The 21,966-nt window shown below is 48.2% G+C and overlaps 1 protein-coding gene across 4 annotated transcripts; it reads right to left on the bottom strand.

Annotated features, from left to right (window-relative positions):
* Positions 1 to 628: 628 nt before the first annotated feature.
* On the bottom strand, positions 629 to 6,692 carry LOC137453355 (leukotriene C4 synthase-like). Of its 4 annotated transcripts, none has more exons than XM_068162563.1 (7): positions 6,467 to 6,692; positions 5,700 to 5,855; positions 3,892 to 3,966; positions 3,005 to 3,104; positions 2,491 to 2,561; positions 2,185 to 2,266; positions 629 to 1,817 (listed from the first exon to the last, which is right to left on the bottom strand). In XM_068162563.1, exons 3-7 carry the CDS (start codon positions 3,947 to 3,949, stop codon positions 1,691 to 1,693), a joined length of 438 nt encoding a protein of 145 aa, XP_068018664.1. In that variant the 5' UTR covers positions 3,950 to 3,966; positions 5,700 to 5,855; positions 6,467 to 6,692; the 3' UTR covers positions 629 to 1,690. The 4 variants fall into 4 exon arrangements, with proteins under 4 accessions (XP_068018664.1, XP_068018668.1, XP_068018676.1 ...); XM_068162567.1 differs by having other exon boundaries at positions 5,754 to 5,855; XM_068162575.1 differs by lacking the exon at positions 2,185 to 2,266.
* Between the last annotated feature and the right edge of the window lie 15,274 nt (positions 6,693 to 21,966).

Below are 21,966 nucleotides of genomic sequence, written 5' to 3'. Positions count from 1 at the left end.
TTGCTGTGGCACCCCGGGGGCTCCTGTGAGGATGGGGCCTCAATGCACTGACAACTTTGCAGAAGCCAGTGCTGCTGTACCCTTATTTTTGTTTGGATTTAAGCCTTTCCCTGCAGTGTTTGCCAACTTCAACATGGCAGTGTGACTCCAGGAGGGGCCAAAAGGGACACAGACTGGGGGCTTTGCTGAATAAGCCAATTTAGAATGTAAGAAAGGAAATAAAACAATGTTAAAAGTTAATCACTTCTTCCACACGCACACACACCCCAGCCCACCTCCCACCTCCCCCCCTGCTGTTTGTTTACACAATCTAGATATGCCTCCTGCTGGGGAAGGGAGGGGAGGACAGCAGGCTTCAGAATGTGGTTATGATGAAAGGTTATAAATTAAAACAAAATGATACATTTCACAGGACCAGGCATTGGGAAGAGACAGGAGGCTGAAGAATTCTGCAGAGGACAGCAGAGCCTTTCAAAACAGAGAGGGGGAATAAAAAAGAAACAAATGGACCTTGAAGTAAAGAACAAGGAGATTTGCCTGGTCATATGCCCAGTTTGGGGACAACAGTTTAGATGGGCAGCATGGCAATGCAGTTATTTTTGCTCTCCAGGGTTAGTGTGAAATCCCTGTGTGATGATGGCACAGAGAACTGATGGTGTTGCCCAAGTTGTGTCTCTAAAATAAACAGACCAACGGCCAAGATCATCAGTGGTGTGAAAACCCAGCCCTTCCTGCCACAGCAGAGCCATGCCTGGAGGCAGACCTGGCCACTGGGCAAACTACCCAGTGGGGACCACTCTTTGGTGCTGAGCAGCTCAACCCCAATCCAGGAGCCTGGCAGCTCTGACAATCAGCTCATCCCTACTCACAACTCTCCTCCTGTGGGATGGAGGGCCAGAGGCTGCATTGCGCTGCATGTCAGGGAAACTGAGGCAGCTGCCTTGCACTCAGACACCCAGGATTTTGTTCTGTGCCACCTGCAGACCCACAGGGAGACACCCAGCACAGCAGGCTCAGTGCCCTTCTATTTATGCACGTTGTTGCTCAGCAGTATCCAAAGTTACCCATGCAGGAGTGGCTCTGATTTGTGCAGTCTGATTTATGATATCACCCACGGGCGGTGGCTAACAGCCATTACAAGGGCACCAATAGGCTTTCAGACCACATGTTGGTGGCGTGCTCCTGTTTGTCCCTTGCCTCCTTTGTTATGCCACAGCTCACATCTGTTTTCAAACAAATGCCTTTCTTAGGTGTGAGCCTTGGAAAACTGGCACAAACCCTGGCTTGGTGCCTGGGCTGAAGGCAGAGCTGCTGGAGGAAGGGGAACACATGTCCACATGTGTGAACACATGGCAGTTCCCTGCAGCAGCTCACTGGGGAGCTCAGACTCAGATGAGTTTGCCTTGATAGGTCTTGTTTTCCTAAAATTCTCCTTGTTTCCACATTAGGCACGACCATGGAGCTGCCAGATATGGATCACTTGGCACACAGAATGCCATGGGGGAAAAAATACCTCCTGAAGAGGTCAGCAGTTTGTGCTGGTGCTGGGCAGTGGGGAGGGAGGTGTTAAAAACTCACATGAGGGTGGATTTGTCACTGGTGCTGTATTAGCTACAGCCAGTCTGTTCCTGTGGGTAGAAAGGGAGCAGGACTTGAAGGTGAGGACACCGCTGAGGGACAGAGGAGCAGGTCACACTGTGAGAAGCTGGAGCACGTCCAGTCCCACGTAGTGAGAGAGGAAGAAACGCGAGATGCCCAGGGCTGCCGCTGCGAGGAGGATCCAGAGAACTCCAGCGCTGAAGTACATCGGGGCAAGCCTGGTGGGAGAGAGGGAGCCTGCTCAGAATGAGCATCGCTTCTCCTGTCCGGGAATGGTCCCTTCCTTCCTGGAAGGGAGGTGGAAAGGCAGCCCCTGGCTGTCCCCCGTCCCCTGCTTGGGACCCGTGCCCAGCTTCTGCCTGGAGGGAGCAGGTGCAAGTACTCGGGGCAGCCCGAGCCGTGCCCTCTACCCATATCTCTGGCCCCATCCCTGTACCCGTGTCCTGGAGAAAACTTGGCAAGGATGGGTCATGCAGGCACCCCGGAGGAGCCAGAGGGAGTCCTAAGCTTCCCCAAAGCACCTTATGCTCCCAGATGGAAAGCTCCAGAGGCTAGCAGGTGCTCCACACTGGCAGAGGTGTTTACCTTTCTGAGGACGATGTCCTGTATCCCATAAAGTAACAATAGCGGCTGCAAAGATAGAGCAGACCCAAGGCTGCAGCCAGACCTGTAGTTGAGAGACATCACAGTGACCATCTCCAAAGGCCTTTTAGAGCTACTTTGAGCCAAGCAGGTAGCCCAAGGTGAAGGAATAAAAGCTCTGTCCTCCTGGCTCTACCCCCCCATCAGAGACGGAATTACTGCCTCGTTTATTGTTCAGAAGGACATGAGAATTGAGGTAGCACTCAGAGGAACAGATCCAGTGACAAACTGGGTAATGGGCTCTCTCACCTTGATGGAAGAAGAGTCCAGCCTGCCACAAAAGTGCCAGGAAAATGGGAAAATACTCAGAGGAGTTCACCCTGGCAGGAAAGAGAAAGATCATAAGCAAGCGAAAGCAGGAAGGTCTTCCTTTTCCACTTCCCCATGCAGTTTCCAGAGGTTGGAGACTGCTGCTTTTTAGAGCTGATGTCACCATAAAGAGCCTCCAGGCTTGCACCTTTCCCTGCAGTTCCCATCCCACTTTTATTCCCAAGAATCACAGTGGAAGGAATAGGGATTGCAGGGCGCAAGAAATCATTGCTGGCTGGGGTCAAACCATAACAGTTTCTCTCAGTAATAGTTGGTGTGTTTAGGACTTGTGAGCAAACACAGTCTGATGCTCACTCTCAAACCCAGTAACTTCACCCTGAGGAAGGTCAGTAACTCCTGAATCACAGTCCTGAGAAATATGCAGCAAAGCAGGGGAGGGTCAGTGCCGTTAGATGCGAAATCTGGAACGTATCTTTTAAGAGGAGTTTCTTACTGTGCTCGAAAGACCCTCTCAAATTCAGGTGGGCCTGAGATCTTTGGAGGAGAAATGCCAAATGCTCTCCTAGCATAGATCACCTGGAGGAAGAAGTAGGCTGCAGCAAAAGAGAAAAAAGTAGCAGTAGTCAGTGCTCTGGCTGGGTACAGTGGGGTCAGGAGACTGTCAGAGGTAAGGGCAAAAGATCTGCTGTCTCCTCCTAAACTTGTAACCCCCATATCAGAAAAAGCTGGATGAAAATCACAGATCAAGTTTGAGGCAAGGGAAAGGAATGACTCAGTGCAACAGTGAAGTGAGGAGCAGGCAGTCTTGTACCTGCTTTCTCTCTTGCATAATTAACAGACCATCAATTATCTTCAGAAGCTTCTGCACAGTTCAGATGCACTTTGTTACTGCCCATTTTCGGTTTTGTTTTCAATCTCTATTTTTCCCCCACCTTCTAAATCCTGATAGCTGAGTAGGGAGGGCACTGATGCCTCAGATAAGCCAGCCAGACATTGAATTAAATTGCCATGCAATATAGAACCCTGGCTGGGAGATGTTCAGTGTGACCCACAGCAGCCTGTTCCTGCCACGCCACAGTGCTCTTTGTATGCTAATGCTTCCTCAGGGACTGCTGTAAACATATTTATCAAAGAAAGAAATTCTACATGTTTGCAGAGAAGATCTACCAAAAAATCTCCAAACTCTGGAGGTAGGAGCCTGGGAAACACATTTTTGTGGAATGCTTTTCAGAACACTGACAAAGTATCAGTCCCCTAGCTGAAAAGCAGAGAAGTCGAAGTCCAGCAGCAGAAATGAAATACAGAGGCAAAATGAAATCAGTGGAGGTACTATAGATTGACCCAGCGAGTATCTGGCCATGTGTGCCCCACGGTCCCTACCTTGCTCCAGGACTCCCAGGACTGTCACAGCAGCCAGCAGATGAATCTGATCCAACATGTCGCCTCTTCCAGAGCCTAGAAAAGTTGATTTCCTGGTCAGAAGCTCCTCTGGCCAGGTGTTGTGCTTGCTCCTGTGGCAGTCAGCAGTGTAGCTGGCAGCACAGGTCTGCTCTACTCGAACAGACCTGCTTCTATGATTTCTATGTCATGCTTATAACCGGGAGGAGCCCGGCTTGCCCATTGCCGTGTGCACTGCGGAAATGTAAGGCCGGGGAGAGAGGTCTGATGGAATATTTCTGTTCCCACCCTCCCTTTTCCAGGAATGAGTTACGAGGAACTGGGAAACACCTCTTACATGTTAGCAGAGAGCTAATGTGAGAGATAAGAGAGGGGAACTGGAAGCTGAACAAATCTCAATAGCCCATCAATGCCCCCCTGGGGGCATCTGGTTTAAAACCCACTCCTAAGGAAGGATGGGGCATGTTCCTCTTGCTGATGCCGCAGGAGAACCCACAGCCTTGTTTGAGCTGCTCTGCACCACTCCAGCATCAGGACAGGCAGCATTTCATGGTCTGCAGCTCTGCGTGCACCAAGCCTGGGGAGCGTGAGCTGGGCATGGAGCACAACTTACAGCCACAGCAGTGGGGCAGCCCCTGAGTGAGAAGCCCACCACAGCTGTAAGACAGGAGGTGACAAAGTATAAAAGGTACAGATCATCTTGCATGGCAATCTTTCATTTGGGGATGGGTCCTGCAGAATGACTGTCAGATATCAAATGGATTTCATAGCCAGCCTTTGTACTGCAAAGACTGGGAGTCGTGCATCTAAGGCTTCTGATCAACTCTTGTTGCAAACACCAGAGAGAGTTCTCTGTGGGTAAAAACCTGCACAATCCATCAGGAATGTTTTCATATGTCAGGAGAGGCCTGCTCAGCTAATTCCTGTCCAGGAGCAAGAGCTGGGCATGGCTGCAAGCTAATGAGGATGCCGGCTTCGTTTCCTTCCTCTCCATTAGAAGAATTTTCCCTTCAGACCAGGGACAAAGGAAAGCAGGTTAATACAAAATGATCATTAAACGTCACTGTTATAGAAAATAAGACCAGATTAAAGCAGTTTATAGAAAATACATTGTATACCTGACATCCTTGATAGACTTTCTAAGAAGCAATAAGCTGGTTCTGGTTTTCTGCCTGTCTGTGAGGGATAAAGGCATCCAAAGAAGCTATAACAATGTCCCCGCTTAGTATTGCTCCAAATGCCAAACACAGACACCACTATTTTTCAAGCACCAGCTCTAACAGGAATTCTTTCCTCTCAGAATTGTTCCTTTTTCATTCCAGTGACTGTTTAGAAATAGGAGGAACATTGTGTTTCCTTTTCTCCCATTTAGCTGTCAAAGCAATGAAGGATCTCCCTGTGTCAGCTCAGAAAGGGCAGAGGTCTTGCAGTGCTTGATGACATTTGATTTCCCTCTGCTCCTGTCTGGTTACAGCCTGCTAGACAAAGAAAATATAAAGCAAAAGAACTGAACAAAAGAGGATCCAAGGTTCCATCTCTGTCTGATGACAGTGCAGGAGACCTGCATCAAAAGTGTCAAAGGTGTGTAAAAAGACCTGGGCCAGGAGGAGCTGTAAAGGTTGCCATAGAGCATTCCTGCTCCACAAATCATTGTTAGATGGAAAATATTTCTAGTAGCAGCTTGTGTAGTCTAAATATAATAAAGGCTGTTAGAAACATGAATGAACAAGCAAGCACAGATGTCCCTCCTCTCCTCCTTGCTCCTCCATAGTTTTTCAAGCTATCTTTACCTCCTGAAGGGCACAGTGGTTCTCTTGTCCCTGTTTGTCACCAACAGAACTCACTTTATTTTCTGTCCTCACTTGGTGTCTGCAAGAAGCAGACACAGGTAGTCTCCTCCCAGCAGCAAATGCTCCTTGATGATGGGACTGTCACTAGTGGACAGCCTGCAAAGACACAGAATTAAACATTGCAAAACTTCACTGTCCAAGGCTGATGCAGCCTGAATTCCTTCTAAGCAAAGACAAGTTATGTGGCCCCAGACTCATCAGGATGGATTTGCTGAGCGAGAGCTAACAAAATGCTGTCCCCTTCTGCACTCCCCAGCATGTACTCTGCTGTCTGAGTTACACTGTGTGAACATGGCCCTGTGCCATGGTCCAGCTGCCTCACACCTCCCACTGAGTCATCACTAGTGGCATTTCTCTGTGCCCAGGGTTGCTCCTGCTGCCTCTTCCCACAGCCATTAATCCTTTCTGCCTCCCAACTACCACTGTAGGGCTGCACCATGAACTGGACTCCAGCACTGACTGGGATTCAAAATAATATTGAGAAGGAAAATGAGCAACAGAAAAGGCTCGAAGGAGGTTTAAGCAGCCACAGCGTCTGCAGTGTCTATCAACCCCCAGGAGCAGTGGGGCATGGAGAAGCCAACAACAATGAGTCCAGCAGCATTATAGGCAATAACACCCCCCTAGAAATTTATTTCATTAGGCTGTAACAATCCAAGAGCTTTCTGTTAGTGGAAGAGGGAACATTTGGCAGCTGAGCAACTTACCCTTCTGCTGTGAGGCATGGAGGCACCTGATCCTTCCGATCGTAGTGTAGAAACAAGGAAGACTTTTCTAATCTAGTTTAGGAAAGTTTGTCCTTCCTTTCCCTTCAAATTCTTCTGCAGCTACTGCACATCCAAACCCATGACTGTGGAGCAGGGTGGGAGAACAGTCAGTGCCTTTCTAACAGCCACGTGGGAAAAAAGAGAGGGGATTCATTCCAAAGAATTAAAAGCCACACAGAGGAAAAAGAGTTTTTCTAGTTCAAGAGAACAAAAGAGAGCTCAGTCCCGAGCACCTCCATCTGTTCAACTAGCAGCTCCTTCAGGCTGAGCTGGTGGGGCTGGTGGCACACTTTCCTGTCCTCCCATGCCTGCAGACACTCCAGTTACATTGGACCATGTGTTTAGATTTTCCTGAATTCTTGGGTCGTACAGCTTTTAGAAGAAGGACAGCCTGGAAACATGGCAAGCAAAGGACAATTCATGAATAATTCTCCCCTTAGGAGAACACAGTTGCCATATGTGGCCTTTCCTAGGAAGCTGGGCCAGCTGCAGGCAATTTCTGCTCTGTGGTTTCCACCAGGGTTCCCAGCAAGGCACACGAGGGCTCAGATCTGCTGAGCATTTTGAAATGTGTCCTGGGATCTGCATTTTGCAATAACCATGCATAGCAATTACCATGTCTTCCTAAAATGTGCATATATCCAGGGGCTCCTTCTTTCAGACACTAAAATAGTAGGTGATTAGTTTTGTCAGTAACATCCAGGCTGGCATTACGTGAAGCATCCCTTGGAGTTCAAACTCGGTGTATATTGGAGGTGAGTGTTAGCCTGTTCACCCACACAGATTTCAGATGGATGTTCCTGAGATGTCCATACTCATGGCATGTCAAAGAGGTCATGTAAATGTTCTCAAGTCATAGAATCATAGAGTGGTTTGAGTTGGAAGGGACTCCCCTTGCCACAAGCAGGGACACCTTCCACTAGGCCAGCTTGCTCGAAGTTCCATCCAGCCTGGCCTTGAACGTTTCCAGGATTAGAGCATCCACAACATTTCTGGGCAATCTCTTCCAGTGCCTCACCACCCTCACAGTGAAGAACTTCTTCCTTACATGTATTCTAAATCTACCCTCTTTCTCTGTCAAGGGATTACCTCTTGTGCCTTGTAAAAAGTTTCTTCCCATATTTCCTATAGGCCCCCTTTAAGTACTGGAAGGCAGCTCTAAGGTCTCCCTGAAGCCTTCTCTTCTCCAGGCTGAGCAACTCTCAGTCTGTCTTCATAGGAGAGGTGCTGAAGCCCCCTAAATCATCTTCATGACCCTCCTCTGGACCCACTCCAACATGTCCATGTCCTTCTGATTAGTCACAGCAACATTTCTAAGGGCCAAACTGATCTTCCTTGGTCTGCTTTCACCCTCTGCTTGAATGCCACTGTGGGGTGAGCACCTTGGCCAGGAGCTCCTGTTGACAGTGCTTATCTCTGTAAAGGTGAAGGGCTTCACTTCAAAGATCACATGGGGAAAACATTCAAAGCCATTTTCAAAGAGCAAGATGAATGTGAGGCTTTGGGAAGCAACATAAATGAGTGTGTGTGTGTGTGTGTGTGTGTATACACACGTGTGTGTAATCAGTAATCATTTAGTTAGGGATACTGTGGATAATTTATTTAAACCTTTCTTCTGGAGGAGATTGGTGAGCTTTGTCTGTCTGCACATTAAAGCTGAGCAGAGGGCACATCAGTATAAAAGCAATACCAAAATTCTCCCCTCAACCCACCACCACCAGGCACTGATACATGCACATGAATACTGCCCCTTCTAGGGCCAACAGCTGTTGAAAATATTAAGCAGGCAGATGAAGTCCCTCTGCTGTCCTGCCGTGGCTGGTGGTGTTATTGTCACACGAGGAAACTCCTTGCCATGTGTTTTGCCAATTTGCCTACTCCCCTCTCAGCAGAATGTCAGAAATAGCAAATAAACAAAAAAGAGCAGTGCCAGAAAGGCAACTGCACAGAGAAGAATGGAGCTCTGGGAGCAATAAGTGCATATGGCAGGGAGGGGGAGGATTTCCCTTTGCAGAGGGACAAACAAGCCTTTCAAACATCTTTGGCAGCTCTTACATTAACATGCACTTAGTATTATCCTATAATGATGGGGGGGGGGGGGGGGAAATTGCAAGGCTACAGAGCACACTGGAAAACGTCAAAGGCTAAAGAGTGGTCATGGAGTTCAGCTTCCCTTTTCCTAAATTACAGGGGTGAAGAAATAGAGCTGGTAAGCTTTTCTCTCTTGCTTGGGCCAGAAAGACAGATTCCAGCCAGCCCTACCCAGTTCTGGGACAGAGCTGGGCTGGGCATCAAGGGGAGGCTGATCAAGGGCAGCTCTAAGATGACATTTTCCAGGGGAGAGATTGGCATTCCTGTGAAGGAGAGACCCTTGGCATGGCCAGGCCCAGGGGAAGAGTGGGGGGAATTTGCCTGAACTGGGGCTGTGTTGCTGCAGGGATATGACAGCCAGGAGGGCAGAGCTCCATCTGCTGCTATGGTGACTTTTCACACCAAAATCCTCTCCCGTGAGGGGTTTGGAGAAAGAAGGAGTTTCAGGAAGACAAGGAGGTGGTCTAGGGGGAGACCTGCGGGAGGCAGTGTGATGTGGACAGAGATGCAGGATGGGCTGCCTGTGTTGGGGGCCAGCTCTGTAAGCAGGGACTACACTGCTGGAAAGATGCCTGAGCTGCAAAAACATTCTGTGGGGACTTCCTCATTTGCCCAGGAGCTGCATTTAACCTCAAGCCCTTGCATTCAGTTTTTGCCATGTCCCTTTGCACCCAGCCATTTGACTTAATCCTGAGCTTGGCTTCCTCAGATGACACTCATCACATTGGGCTGCTATGGCCATCTCTGAGCTCTGTGGGTCCTGGTAGCCTTTATCAGAGATGCTCGAGTCTCCTTGGGGCTGCAGGACTGTGCCTGGCAGGACCCACATCCTGCTGAGCATCCTGCCCTGTGTCGCCTCATCCGTGACCCTGGGACACAGCACAAAGTGAGAACAAAGAGTCTCCAGCCATCAGCGTGGGACAGGACCCGTGAAAGAGCTTGTGAGAGGGCAGAAGGTGGTGGAGCCAGTGCAGCCAGATGTGCTGGGAGCCAGGCAGATGTTTCTGTAAAGCTCCTCTGACGTCAGGGGTGTTAAAGGATTTCAAAAGACATTTTTTTGGAAGGAACCAAAGGCAGATGCTGCAGATGACAGCAGGTCAGCGTTTGGACTGTTGTTCTTTGATCTCTTTCACTCTCCTACTCCCAGAAGATGCCCAGAGTGATGTGCCCAAGGGGATGGCACAACTGGGCATGGAATAGAGCTGGGATGTGGGGTGGGATGCTGCCAGCAAGGGACACATACACCATGCTGCAGCTGCGAGGCTGCAAGTGCAGCATAAGCAGTGTGGAGAGGCTGCCCAGGTCATGTAAACAGCTAAGCCCAGAGGAACAGACCAAGTTCTGTCCTCACTCCTGTCTCCAAAGAAGTTAAACAGAGCTGGCTGCTGTCACTTCTGCTGGCACAGGATCAGGGAGAGAGCAGCAGCCACAGGTCACAGGGGCAAGACAAGAGTCTGGGAGTGGATGAGTTTCTAGTTACTGGCTGCTATTTCTTGTAGCCTTTGTGTGTCAGAGCCTGGCAGAGGTCAGGCTGACCTGAGTGTGCTCAACAGTGGTGGCAGCTACAGGGAGAGCAGGGACAAGGACAGTCCCTGGGGAGAGGTGCCACGGAAGCACAACTCCTCTGGCTGCACACAGAGTCCTGATGCCACATGAAGGCTGAGCCAGCTCTGCTCTGCACCAGCAAGAGCAGGTAACTCCTACTCCCAGTGTCTCAAGTTGGAGGCATCATTCAAGGTACCAGAAATGGAAGCTCCTCCTGAGCATTTCCCTTCCTGTCACCATTCCTGGTTTGCAAAGCTGAGCCAAGAGCAGTTCTGGAGGTTCCGTTGGGACCAGGCACTCACCCCTGGCATCAGCCTTCTTCCAACACCTTCTGGGCAACTTCAGCCTGATAATAGGCTGCTCTCTCACAGAGACAGGCAGGTAGGGGCTGTGTCATGGGAAGTCATCAATGGACAGAAAGACAGACAGACAGGGGTTCTAAGTTAGGAAATCTTGCTCTTTCCATAGGCCTTGAGAAGCAGCTGATGAGCCTGTTGTGAACAGGGAGCTTCTGCAAAAGGTGAGAAATTGCCTCTCAGCAGTCCCAGAGCAGTCACCAATCCCACAACAGGACAAAGGAATTGCTTTAAAAGCAGCTGGGTTTATTTTTAGGGTGTGGAATGGTTGCATGATGCAACTCTGTAAAGGAATAGAACAACTAGAAACAGTGCTGACCACCAAACTCGACTGCACAACCTTGCTTTTAACCACTGGGAGGCTGAACTGGCAATTGAAGTGATGTTACTTTGCAGGCTGTCTGCCTCCCAAAACCTGGAGGGGGTGTCTGTAAGTGCTCTTACAAGAAGAGGATGTATTGAATGGCACTAGGCAGTTGTTGAGCTTCTGGTTAGAGCTCTGCTGGGGGAAAAGGCAGAGAGAACCTTCTGTAATCTGATGATTTCTTGTAACCCTTACATGAGAAATAGTTCACAGCTTCCAGTCCCCTGACACAATTTCACTGCCCTCTTCCAGTGAGGTGCACTCAGTGTTTAAGGAAACCTTGCTTTCTTAGTGATACAAATCCCTCACAAGCCATCATGCTTTAACTAGATTGTCTGCAAACCATGTAGACATACTCTCTTCAATTTGTGCCTGTGATGAGCAAGATGGACAGAACTGGGATGTGAATCCTGCTGCCTGTTGCACCACACTTAAGGAAACCCATTTTGCAGAACCCATCTATCAGCTCTACACAGCACAGAGCTGGGATGGTGCCCAGTAACTTTGCATGTCTTGACAGTAGCCACTTCCATTAAGCACATTCTCAATGCCCAAGTCAGTGCTCTGTCTGCAGGACAGCATTCATCCCCTACCCCTGCACAGAGCAGGCTTTTATCTGGGGTCTGCTGTGGCAAGGCAGAGTTGAAGACAGCACAGAGGAGCATGATCTTTGGTGCTTGAAAGCTGTGACATCAGTGCTAGTCATGGCAGTTGTACATCACCAATTAGTCTTTTTGCTTAGCACCTGCAGAGATCCCAAGCAGATGCTATGCCCTCTTTATTTGCTTTCTTCAACTCCTGAACACCTCCCTTAATTTTTTTCCAACGCCACTATAGTTCTGCAAATAGCAAAGAATAATTTGCTTTGCCTTTTGGGTGGGCAAAAGAGCTCTGGCATGAGGGACAACTAAGCATTTGGCAGCAGGGAAGCAGCACTAGATATTAAAAATAAAAGCAGATTATATAAGAAAGGGATTTGTGGGAGCTCAATCTCAAATTCCTGCAATTGCCCAAGAAGAACACTGGTGTCTCACAATCTGTTTAGAAGATATTGCACTAAGCTGTGTACCACAGAAAGAGAATTAGCAATAACCCATATGGCTACTCAGCGTTTGCTGCTCTAATCCAATGCTATAAGGGCATTGCCTGGGCCAAGGAAGCCAAATAGGATTTTTGATTCATCACCAAATCAGTAATTGCTTGCTGTTTACAGCTGCCTGACTGCCAGACTTTCTAGTGCAGGCAAGATGAGAAGTGAGAGTTACAAAACAAACCAGAGAGCTTCTGGGACTGGCTACGGCCAACCAACCGAGTGAAACCTCTTCTGAGCCAGGGAAGGTCAGTGAGAGAACTGCGGCTCCAGCCTGACCCCCCACGTGGAAAAGTCTGTTTGGAGGAGAGCTTTGATTCTCACCTGCAAGGGCATTTATCTTACACTGACTTTAAAGATCAGCCTCACCTCTTCTGTAAAGAAATGCCAACAGACTGTGCTGCAAGGAGAAGCCTTTTATTTAGTCTGATAAATAGCAGGGTAGATGTCAAGAGACAATAAAGTCCTTAAAGAGCTATCCTCAATTCAAGTTTTTGTGGGAGGTTTGATTGGAATGCTATCTGTTTCTGTAACATTTAGTTTCTGTTGAAGTAGGAGGTGGCTTTGGCACAGGACTTATCAGGGACCAGCGTTTAGGTTATCACTAAAGCAAACAGAAATATCACCTCCTGTAATTTCCAGAGGTTCAATATTTACCATTAATTAACACAGTCACCTGCTGTCTGCAGAACACTCTTGCTTTGGGTGGTGGTTTTTTTTCTCTCCAGTGAAATTGAGTTCAAATTCCTCCCAAAGTCTTCTAATGAACAAGTCTTCTGATACTTAACATTTCTTTATTAGAATAGAATAAACCAAACCAGGTTGGAAGAGACCTTCAAGATCATCGTGTCCAACCCATCAACCAATCCAACCCACCTAAACAGCTAACCCATGGCACCAAGCACCCCATCAAGTCTCCTTCTGAACACCCTCAATGACGGCGACTCCACCACCTCCCCGGGCAACCCATTCCAATGGGCAATCACTCTTTCTGTATAGAACTTCTTCCTAACATCCAACCTGAACCTCCCCTGGCGCAGCCTGAGACTGTGTCCTCTTGTTCTGGTACTGGGTGCCTGGGAGAAGAGACCATCATCAGCCTGTCTACAACCTCCCTTCAGGTAGTTGTAGAGAGTGACAAGGTCACCCTGAGTCTCCTCTTCTCCAGGCTGAGCAACCCCAGCTCCCTCAGCCTCTCCTCATAGGGCTTGTACCTTCTTGATCTTCTTAACCCTAAAGATATGGTTTCATAACCAACTGTATACATAAAGGGCTTTCCATTAGGTATATTTTTAGCACATATAGACTTCTGTTATAGTTATAGTTATAGTTATAGTTATAGTTATAGTTATAGTTATAGTTATAGTTATAGTTATAGTTATAGTTTAGTTATAGTTACAGGGGGGTTAAATATATATACCCCTCTCTGTGTGTATAAAATAACCTATGAAGAGTTGTAAAGTACCTTGGCTTACTAATCAGTGATAAACAAAGCATGACAAGGTCTGGTCAGCGTAGTGGTGTTAGGTCATGGGCTGCACTTGATGATCTCAGTGGCCTGTTCCAACCTCAGTGGTTCTGTGAAAACAAAATTAGAAACAGGTTTCATGTTATATTTCCTCTGGGGATTTTTCTGTGCCTCAGATGTACATCTTTATATTCATAAAGAGAGGAGGATCTCTTTGATTCTTTTTCCTCCCTTTTGCAAAGGTACCAGGAGAAAAAAAAACAAAAAGCCTTTAACAAAAGTGTGCCTGGGATTACAGAAAGCTTGCAGCTCAGTCCACTTGTATCTTGGATGAAGTTTGCCCAGCAGGAACAAAAGGAAAGACTCTTGTCACTGAGCTGATGGACAGATTAAAAATGTGCCTGCTCACAGGATAAAGCCTTAGATTATAATGTCCCAAAACAGGACAGGGAGCTCATGATGTGCTCTTATGAAGTAAGTCAGAACTGATTTCAGTTCCACATACAGACACTTGCAAAAATAGTCTAGTGGGGGAAACGTTTAGAACAAATGAATGGAATGAATTGGAAATGTAAAACCAGAAGAGTGAGTTTGTCTGATATGCACCAGGTAGTTACAATTCAGAGGCCCAAGGGGGCAGTTCAGCTGCAAGCCTCTTCAATCTCAGCAGGGCTAGCACCCTCAGAAAGAATTTAAGCTCTTACCTAGCCTGGTTACTTGATGGAAAACTAAAGCAGCACTTCTGGATTCTGAAATCTGTGGCCGAGAACAGCAACATTCCCTGAGGCACAGCTGATATTTTTATTAGTCTTACTCACATCTCTCTCTTCATTCCTCCTCATTCTTTCGAGTTTCCACTGAGCTTGGTAGCAGCTTGCCTTTATAATTTGATCTATTTCTTCCACTTATAGTACTCACCCCATGATTAATTCAAGTCTTGAGTGATAAGATCTAGCTCTGAACTATTTGACTTGAAAATGAGAGCAAAGGTGGTCATGTTTCCCTTGTGTAACCTTAGCCACTCCTTCCCTTGTGCCCAGCAGACATTTTCTGTGACTGACTCTATACTACCTTCATTTTCCTATCAGCCTATACATCAGAGGAAGCCTCTCATCTCCCCACTTCTGTTTGATTTTGTAATAGCCAGCCAGTTCTGAGATAAATCCCCACCTCCCCACTCTCTTGGTTTTCACATTAGAAAGCTGCTGCATCTTCTAACTCTACAGAGAATTCTGCACGCTTGGTGCACACAGCCACAGTGCTGCTTTTCCATCTGTGACTCACCATTTTCCCTGGAAACATTACTGGAACAGCTATGTTTAGGGGTTTCTAACAATTTCCAGCTTTCCAGAGGGCTTCATTGAAAACTTGTGTGAATCTGAGCTCAGGACAGTGAAGAACAGCAAGAACGCTACACCCTTAGGGTCATGCTAATCACTCTTCTTACTCCAAACCAGAAAAAAACCCCAGTGGATTCCAGATTCTTGCTTACCTGTTCTTCACCTGACATGCTCTTGCCTTGATCTGCTTTAGAAAATGTTGTTTGGTGTCTGAGTAACACTGAACATCGTTTCCTTTCCTTCCCCCCTAATCAACAGCAGCGGCAGCAAGTCACAAACTCAGTGCCTAGAGGACAGGCTCTACTATTCCCTTGGTCTTAGTCAGAAGGGGTAGAAACGTGTGGTGTTAATAAAAAGGAAAACACAGTCATCATGTCCCTCATCTCCACTTTGTCATGCACAAGCAGCTCCAAAGCAGAGCCCTCAGGCTGATGCTGGGGAGGACTGCAGAGCACTCATGGGTACTTGCCTTTGCTTCTCATCCAAAGGGTTTTCAGATGTCTGCAAAGACAAGATGGGCACTACAGGCTGTGTCTCAGGTTCACCCTATGCTTGAGGGAGCTTCTGGGAGCAGTTGGCTCAGCTACAATTTAAATACAGAGATTCTCCTAAAAGGAATCTCCAGTACCTCTCCAGGGTGCATGCCTTGTGCCCATCACCAGGTGCTTTCAGGCAAGAGCTCAGGCTGACAAGAGCAAGTGAATGAAAGGAAATTGTCTTCTATACCCATTCAAATGTGGGAGGAAATACATTCAGCACCATCATGTTAACTGGGTTTTGCCAGCCACAGCAATGTAGGGAAAAGCAGCATATTACCACAGAAACCTACAGCAGACCACCAGCTTAGACCTGTGGAGGTGGCCTTCACTGCACACAACTCCACGCAATGATCTGGAAGTAGGGGATGGCTGTGGTCCTCCTCTTTGCCCTGCTTCCACAGCTGTGCTGCCTTCACTGCCTTTCCTGGTTACAGCACAGCTTGGCAGCTGGTTGCTCCAGTGGTGACAAAGTCCGCAGCACACCCTTTGTTCCTGCTGGACTTCAGAGGCCAGGCAGACACAGGACCACCTCCAGACCCAGCAGCTAATCCTTTCCTAGGAGATGAGTATCACAAACACAAGCAGCAACAAATCCTATAAACCCTTCATTCCTGGATGCTTTGCTCCCAGCAACCAGGGATAGAAATACATGCTCCATTCCCAAGCAGCTACTGCTGGGCAGCTGGAGCAAGAGAGAGCCTCGGAGATGGCTGTGCTTCCCTGGGGATTTTGGCAAAGAGCTGCCAGGACATGAGAGCCCTTTTGAGGCAAGGAAATGTTGGAGACACATCTCACCCCCAGAGGCAGAGTTGGACCCTTAGGAACAGAGAGTTTGTTTGTTCCACACCTTGCTTTCTGGCACAGAATGAGCCTTTGAGTGCAGAATAGAGGAGGCATTTCAGAGCAGCTCTGCAGGGAGGGGAGGACCAGGCGATGCCAGGAAGGGTGTGAGGCAGGGCCACAAACCACACACCCAGCGCAAGTGTTTGGCGCCGGCTTGGGAGAAGCCCAGGCGGGGAGGGAGATTTCGATGCATTTTTGCCAGCAGAAGGCAGTGAGGAGCTGCGTATGTGAGCAGAGGGTGTCCATCGGGACCTTCCTCTGGGAGAAACAGCAGGAGGAGCTTCTTCTTCCTCTGTCCCCGCGTGTAGTTCTCTAGTTCAGCCCCTTTGCAGCCCTTAGGAGAGGCCATGAGACCGCAGCTTACAGTGAAAGTCTCGTTAGCCTCTTCTGTGGAAAATAAATGTGAATAAAAGCTGCACAAGACAGGAAAATAAACCCATCAAAATGGGAAGTGGGGGTGGGGGGTGGGGTGGTGTCTCCAGGAGCTGGAATGCAGAAGCAGCCACAGGAAAGCAAATGCATCAGCCGTGCTTTAGCTGGGAGCACGGCAGCCTCCCCAACACAGCAAGAGGTGTCTCGCCTGCAAAGGGAGGGATTCAGCCTGGGATGAACATGCTGGAGACCTTCCAGGCACTCTCTGGGGCAAAACACCTCTACAGCTGCACAGGTCACCTTCCTGCCAGGCATGGTTAGGTCAGGGAAACACCACAAGGAGTGGAAGGAAATGCAGACACCACTGCGGTTCAGAGACTTGAAACCAGTCCCAGCAAGCCAGCCGGGAGGGAGCATCACTGGCCAGGCCAAGGAGAGGTGCAAGGACTGGAGCTGATGATGACCACAGCTCCTGCAGGGACTCTGGTGGGTTTGTCAGCAGGCACCAAGAAATGGCTCTCAAGTCATTTCCATTTATAGGGCGATATTTTTACCTGATTAATGACAAAATTACATCTAACTGAGAAATGGACATAAATCCTCAGCACACACAAACTTGGCCCTTCCTGGGGTGAGCACAGGCATGGACCACCCCTGACACGGACCACCCCTTTGAGCAGGGTTTCTCCAGCACTGTTGTTTTTGGAAGAGAAGCTGAAAGTGCAAAGTCACTCTGCCCTGCAGCTCCAGTGTATGACTGAGTGGTGATTAGAGACACAGTGGAGTGCACATGAAATTCCTGTGGGGCGGTGGCAGCCACCCTGGCCACAGTGCAGCAGCGCTGTGACCCTCCCTGTGGGCATCTGCTCCTCCTCGCATCTCGTGCATGCTGCTTCTAGGAAGAGTTTTGCCCTGTGAGGGTTGTTTCTCAGAAGCAATCATTTCCTCCATGCCACTGACTTACAGGGCACCTTGATGGCATTTTAGGAGATTGCCAAACTCAATTTTCCACCTGAGCCATCCACCAGAACATGATGTTCCACAGCAAGGGCAACTGAGTAGGATGTATGTCCCACCTCAGCCATTCTGACTGATAGTGGAGTATTTCAGCACAAACCTACCATCAGTAATTACACTGGGTGTCAGAGATTCAATTTCACAAGTTCTTCAAGCATACCTACATCTGTGCTGCTCCTAAAGAGGCCAGTCCTGCTAATCCATCTGAGATCCAGCCATGTGTATTGTAGCTGGTGTGGTTTCAGCTGGGACAGGGGTATGGCTCCAGCCACATGAGCACAAAGGAGGAAGCTGGATGGAGGGTGGCAGGCTGGTAATACATGTGCTCAGTGTGAGTCCACATAGGAGATTTAAGTGAAAACGGCAGAGAAGTGTAAAAAAATAAGGCTCAGAAGACAGCATTCAGAGCACCAACCACACCTTGGTTTCTGTCTTCCTTCAAAGAAGAGAGTGCTGAGGGTTTCTTGGTTAAACACAGACAAAGACCCACTAAAATGACTGAAATGTTTGTCTCCTTGGATCCAGCCCCTTCAGCTTCAGGACCTAATGGCTGTAAGCAGGAGAGTGGCTCTGGAGAGGTCAGCGAGTTAAGTGCTGCTAATTCCCTGTTTATTGACTTCAGCAAATTGGGATTAGGATGCCGGGTGCAAGTTGGCCTTGTGCTGTTTACATGGCATGTCAGGAATGCAGCTGCTCTACCACGGTTTGGGGCTGTTTTTAAAGAAGAGGAGGCTGTGGGGAAGGCAGGCAGCTGCCGGGGGGGACACTGTTGGAGCCTGCCCAGTTACCCCAAGGTTGCACTGGCCCCGGCTGCCTGGCTTCTCATGCAGGGCTGGAGGCACTCATGAGTGGGGTGCTCCTGGGCAGGAGTGCCCAGAACCTCACCACGGCCTGGAGTACTCAGGTGGGCATGGAAGAAGAGATATCCTGCCTTCCTTCCTTTGTAGAGCCACTCTGGACATTATTCTGCCCCTCTTTCCCCCTAAATAATGAACCCACTTATCTCTTTCCTTTCTTCCTCTGATATTCTATATTTTAATGCAATTTTGGTTGCCATCAATCACAGCCAATCAGTCTGTCAAAAGTTTAGAGGTCTGGAAACCTGAAAATAGTTGTTTGTTCTTCAAAACAAACAAAAGCTCCTTTGGCATGACAACAGCTTTCAAACAACTAAACCACCAAGCAAGGCCTGAGCTAGCCAGCCCCTGTGCAGGCACATGCAAGGTGGTACTGACACTTGGTCATGGAGGAGTTAGCATGGAGCCATGAGCAGCTGGGGGAGAGCAGCTGTTGTCAGTCAGCATTGACCCCAGCTGATCTGAAACGTGTGAGCTACAGCAGAAGGACTGTCTCAGCACAACATTCTCTCTGCTGGCCTCACTGCTGATAACGCTCACAACAACCCTCTGTGCCCTGGCTCTCAGTCAGCTGGGTGGAACTAAGGTTTTGTCCTTTGCAAAACACTTAGGGCCTTGCCAGGCTGCTAAGGTGGTAGAAGCATGTGGCTGTTGCTGGCAAGCCTTTATTTAGCTGGTTGGGCGATGCTGTGTTTACATCTGAAGGGTGATCTGCATTTGCCTAAGTGAGGCAACAACTGCACAGTATTAATACATCTGATGGCCAAGTCCTGTTGCATGTGATGAAGATAAAAATGCCTCAAGTGCAAGACCCTCAGGGAGGGCACAGTTGTGGGGACATTTAACGGCCACTTTCAAGCAAACCTGCATCTGGTCTGTGAAAGAACTGATGGAAATGTGTGCAGTGGGAACCAACCAATGCCCAGCAAACTGGTGCAATGCCTAAGGGAGCCACAAAAGTTGTGTACAACCCACAGAAACCATCAGGCTTTCCCTAGCTTATGTCCAGACACAACTTGCACCTATTGTCTTAGGTAATCCTGAGCTTCTAGGTCCCAGAAGTTCTCTGTAAAGTTCCTGTTGCCAGGGGCACTTCCTACCTTGTGCAAATGGTATCAGGTGGATGGATCTTCTTCTGCCTCAGAACTGTGTCTCCCCATCTCCCACCCATCTCTGCTGTTCTGCTTATGCTTCTCTGGTGCTTTTTTTTCCCCCCCTAGGTATCTGCCTCCTCTTATTACAACCAGTTCATAACACTTTTTACATTCACATGTGTTAGCTTTGAAAACAGCAGAATTCTATCATTTCCTTTAGACACTTAGCCCCAGCCCCCATTTGAAGAAGGTCAGTGTATCTTTCCACATCCTCTCTTCAGGCATGCTCTCCAGAGATGCCACTGTAAAGAAGTGTGTACTCCATGAAAAGCACAGCAAGGCACATGGACATTGCCCCGTACAGAGATGTGAGCTTGTCTTCCCTCCTGCAGTTCAAAGTTTGAAAGAGCAAAAGTCAGCATTCTCCCGCTGGTCATCTGCCTTGACTGCCTGCTATCTGCCAGTGTGGTGTCACTAATGTCCTGCCACTCTGACCGGCCTGATTTTCCACTCACTTCTTGCCAGTTTTCCAGAGGAGAATGAGCCTGTAAAGATCTACTACTAATGCTTGAAATGCAAGGAGAGCACTAGCGAGGTGGCAGTGCCCTGCAGGGATTAAAGGAGGAGGAATTCTTCATAGATCGAGGTTAGAGGGAATTAAGAATGGAAAAACACCACCTGAAAGCACTGGAAGTTCCTCTGTCCAGTACCAGACAGGGCAAGGAAAGTTTCCCCAAAATACAATTATTCAAAGCTGTTCACTTATAGGCTCAGGATTGCCTCTCAGCTCATGGTTCTGCATGATCAGGCTCTGCCAGCCTCACCACGCTGCCCACTTTCTGCCTTTCCACAATTTGATGCCAGACTCGGAGAACAGAGCGTTCCCCAAGTGTTTATCAGCAAAAGGAGGCAAAGCTCCTGCAGCAAAGCCTGAGCACACCTGCCTGCTTTTCCTTGACAATGTCATGTTTGCCTTGTTGGTATCTGGTGTCCCCTCCTTCTTTCATTGTCCCTGCCCTGTAGTTCTGTCTAAAAATATCCCCTCCTTGGCTGCCAAAGCAGTTCAATCTCTGCATGTTTCTTCTGTTCCCTTTCTCCTTTTTATTTTCCCCACCCCCACCCCCATCCCTTTCTGGATTATCCCTCTCTCTTGTGTTGATTTTGTAGTCCTTTTATCTAAGTTCAAACATCTTGAATATGACAGTGTAGGATATGCTTTTAGCAGCTTCTGGGGTTTTTTTTTAAACTTAGGCTGTTCTGTTGCCCTCAATGACAAAGCAGCACAGGCAGGAGCAGCTTTCAAGGCTGCCTGCCTGGGCCATGATTCAGCAGGTTGTAAAAGGAAGGAATGTCTTCTTTTTTGGGAAAGGGTGGGAGAGAAAGGGGAAGTATGTGACAGGCATGTGTGTGTGTGTGTGTGTCTGTCTGTATTTGACTTCCTGGTGCTTGTGTGACTGCAGCAGCAGTATTGTGCTGTCCTGTGAGTTATGTTGGAGTTAATAACCTGCTTCAAAAGAGGAGGTTGAGAAATATTTGGTGGAAAAATGGATTTTTCCTAGATTGAGGAAGGAGCCTACTGAATTATACTGCTTTGTTACCCTTTAGAGTACTCCTCCATGGCATGTTAGTTGCTTATTTATTTAGTTTCTTATTTATTTCTTGGTATCTCCTCTGCTGCCTGTTTGTGGCTGTTTCCCTGCCTGTCTTTCTGCATCTTCTGTTCAGACCTGGGTGTAGCTCAGTCAACAGGGAGGTTTAAGAGCCAGCTTGTGTTTGATTCTAAACTTCAGTGTAAACAGGGTTTTGGTGATTTCATTTATGCTGAGCCTTAGATCTGAATGCTGGGGCCCTGCTTGCATTGTTCCAACACGCTGGAATTTTCTGTGGGGAGACTTATGTTGCTGACTCATTGCATCAACTCAAAACAGATTTGTGTGTACAAAAAAACCCAAACCAACCAACCAAACCCCAAAACAAACCTCAACCCAGACCTCTTCTTCCTAGCCCTCTTAGCAAACTGTATTTGGTATTCCTACACAATACCTCCTATCTGCTGGAACAGGCTGCAGCCCACAGACCACACAGGAGCTGGCTTTAAACTGGGTAGCTCAGATACAGCTCTCCATAGAGCTGTTCCCAGCTGGAGCAGCTGAGATACAGCTTGAAAGTGATAATACAGATAGGGTAACAGAAGTCTGCTTTCCCTAGCATGGGGCCTTTTTCATTGCCATGGGAGCAGCAGGAGATGCAGACTCCTGAAGTTTTATCTTGCTCTGACATCTGTGCTGTCCCATGCAAAGAATCACCTGCTTTGCCCTCTCCTTACCAGTCAGTCCAGCAGGGACAGTTATTTCTGCTTTCCTCTGTACTTAGGTTCTGAGTTGTAGGGGTTGAGCATTTACAGAGTATTTCACCTCTTCAGGAATACATCGTTAATTTTGGAAATCCAGCATGGCTTAAAGCT

Source organism: Melanerpes formicivorus, unplaced genomic scaffold (assembly GCF_026170545.1).
Source record: "Melanerpes formicivorus ecotype bairdi unplaced genomic scaffold, bMelFor1.0.p_v2 SCAF_2, whole genome shotgun sequence".
NCBI classification, from domain to species: domain Eukaryota; kingdom Metazoa; phylum Chordata; class Aves; order Piciformes; family Picidae; genus Melanerpes; species Melanerpes formicivorus.
Note: the sequence above shows the minus strand (reverse complement) of the source record. Positions and strands in the feature narration are given on the sequence as shown.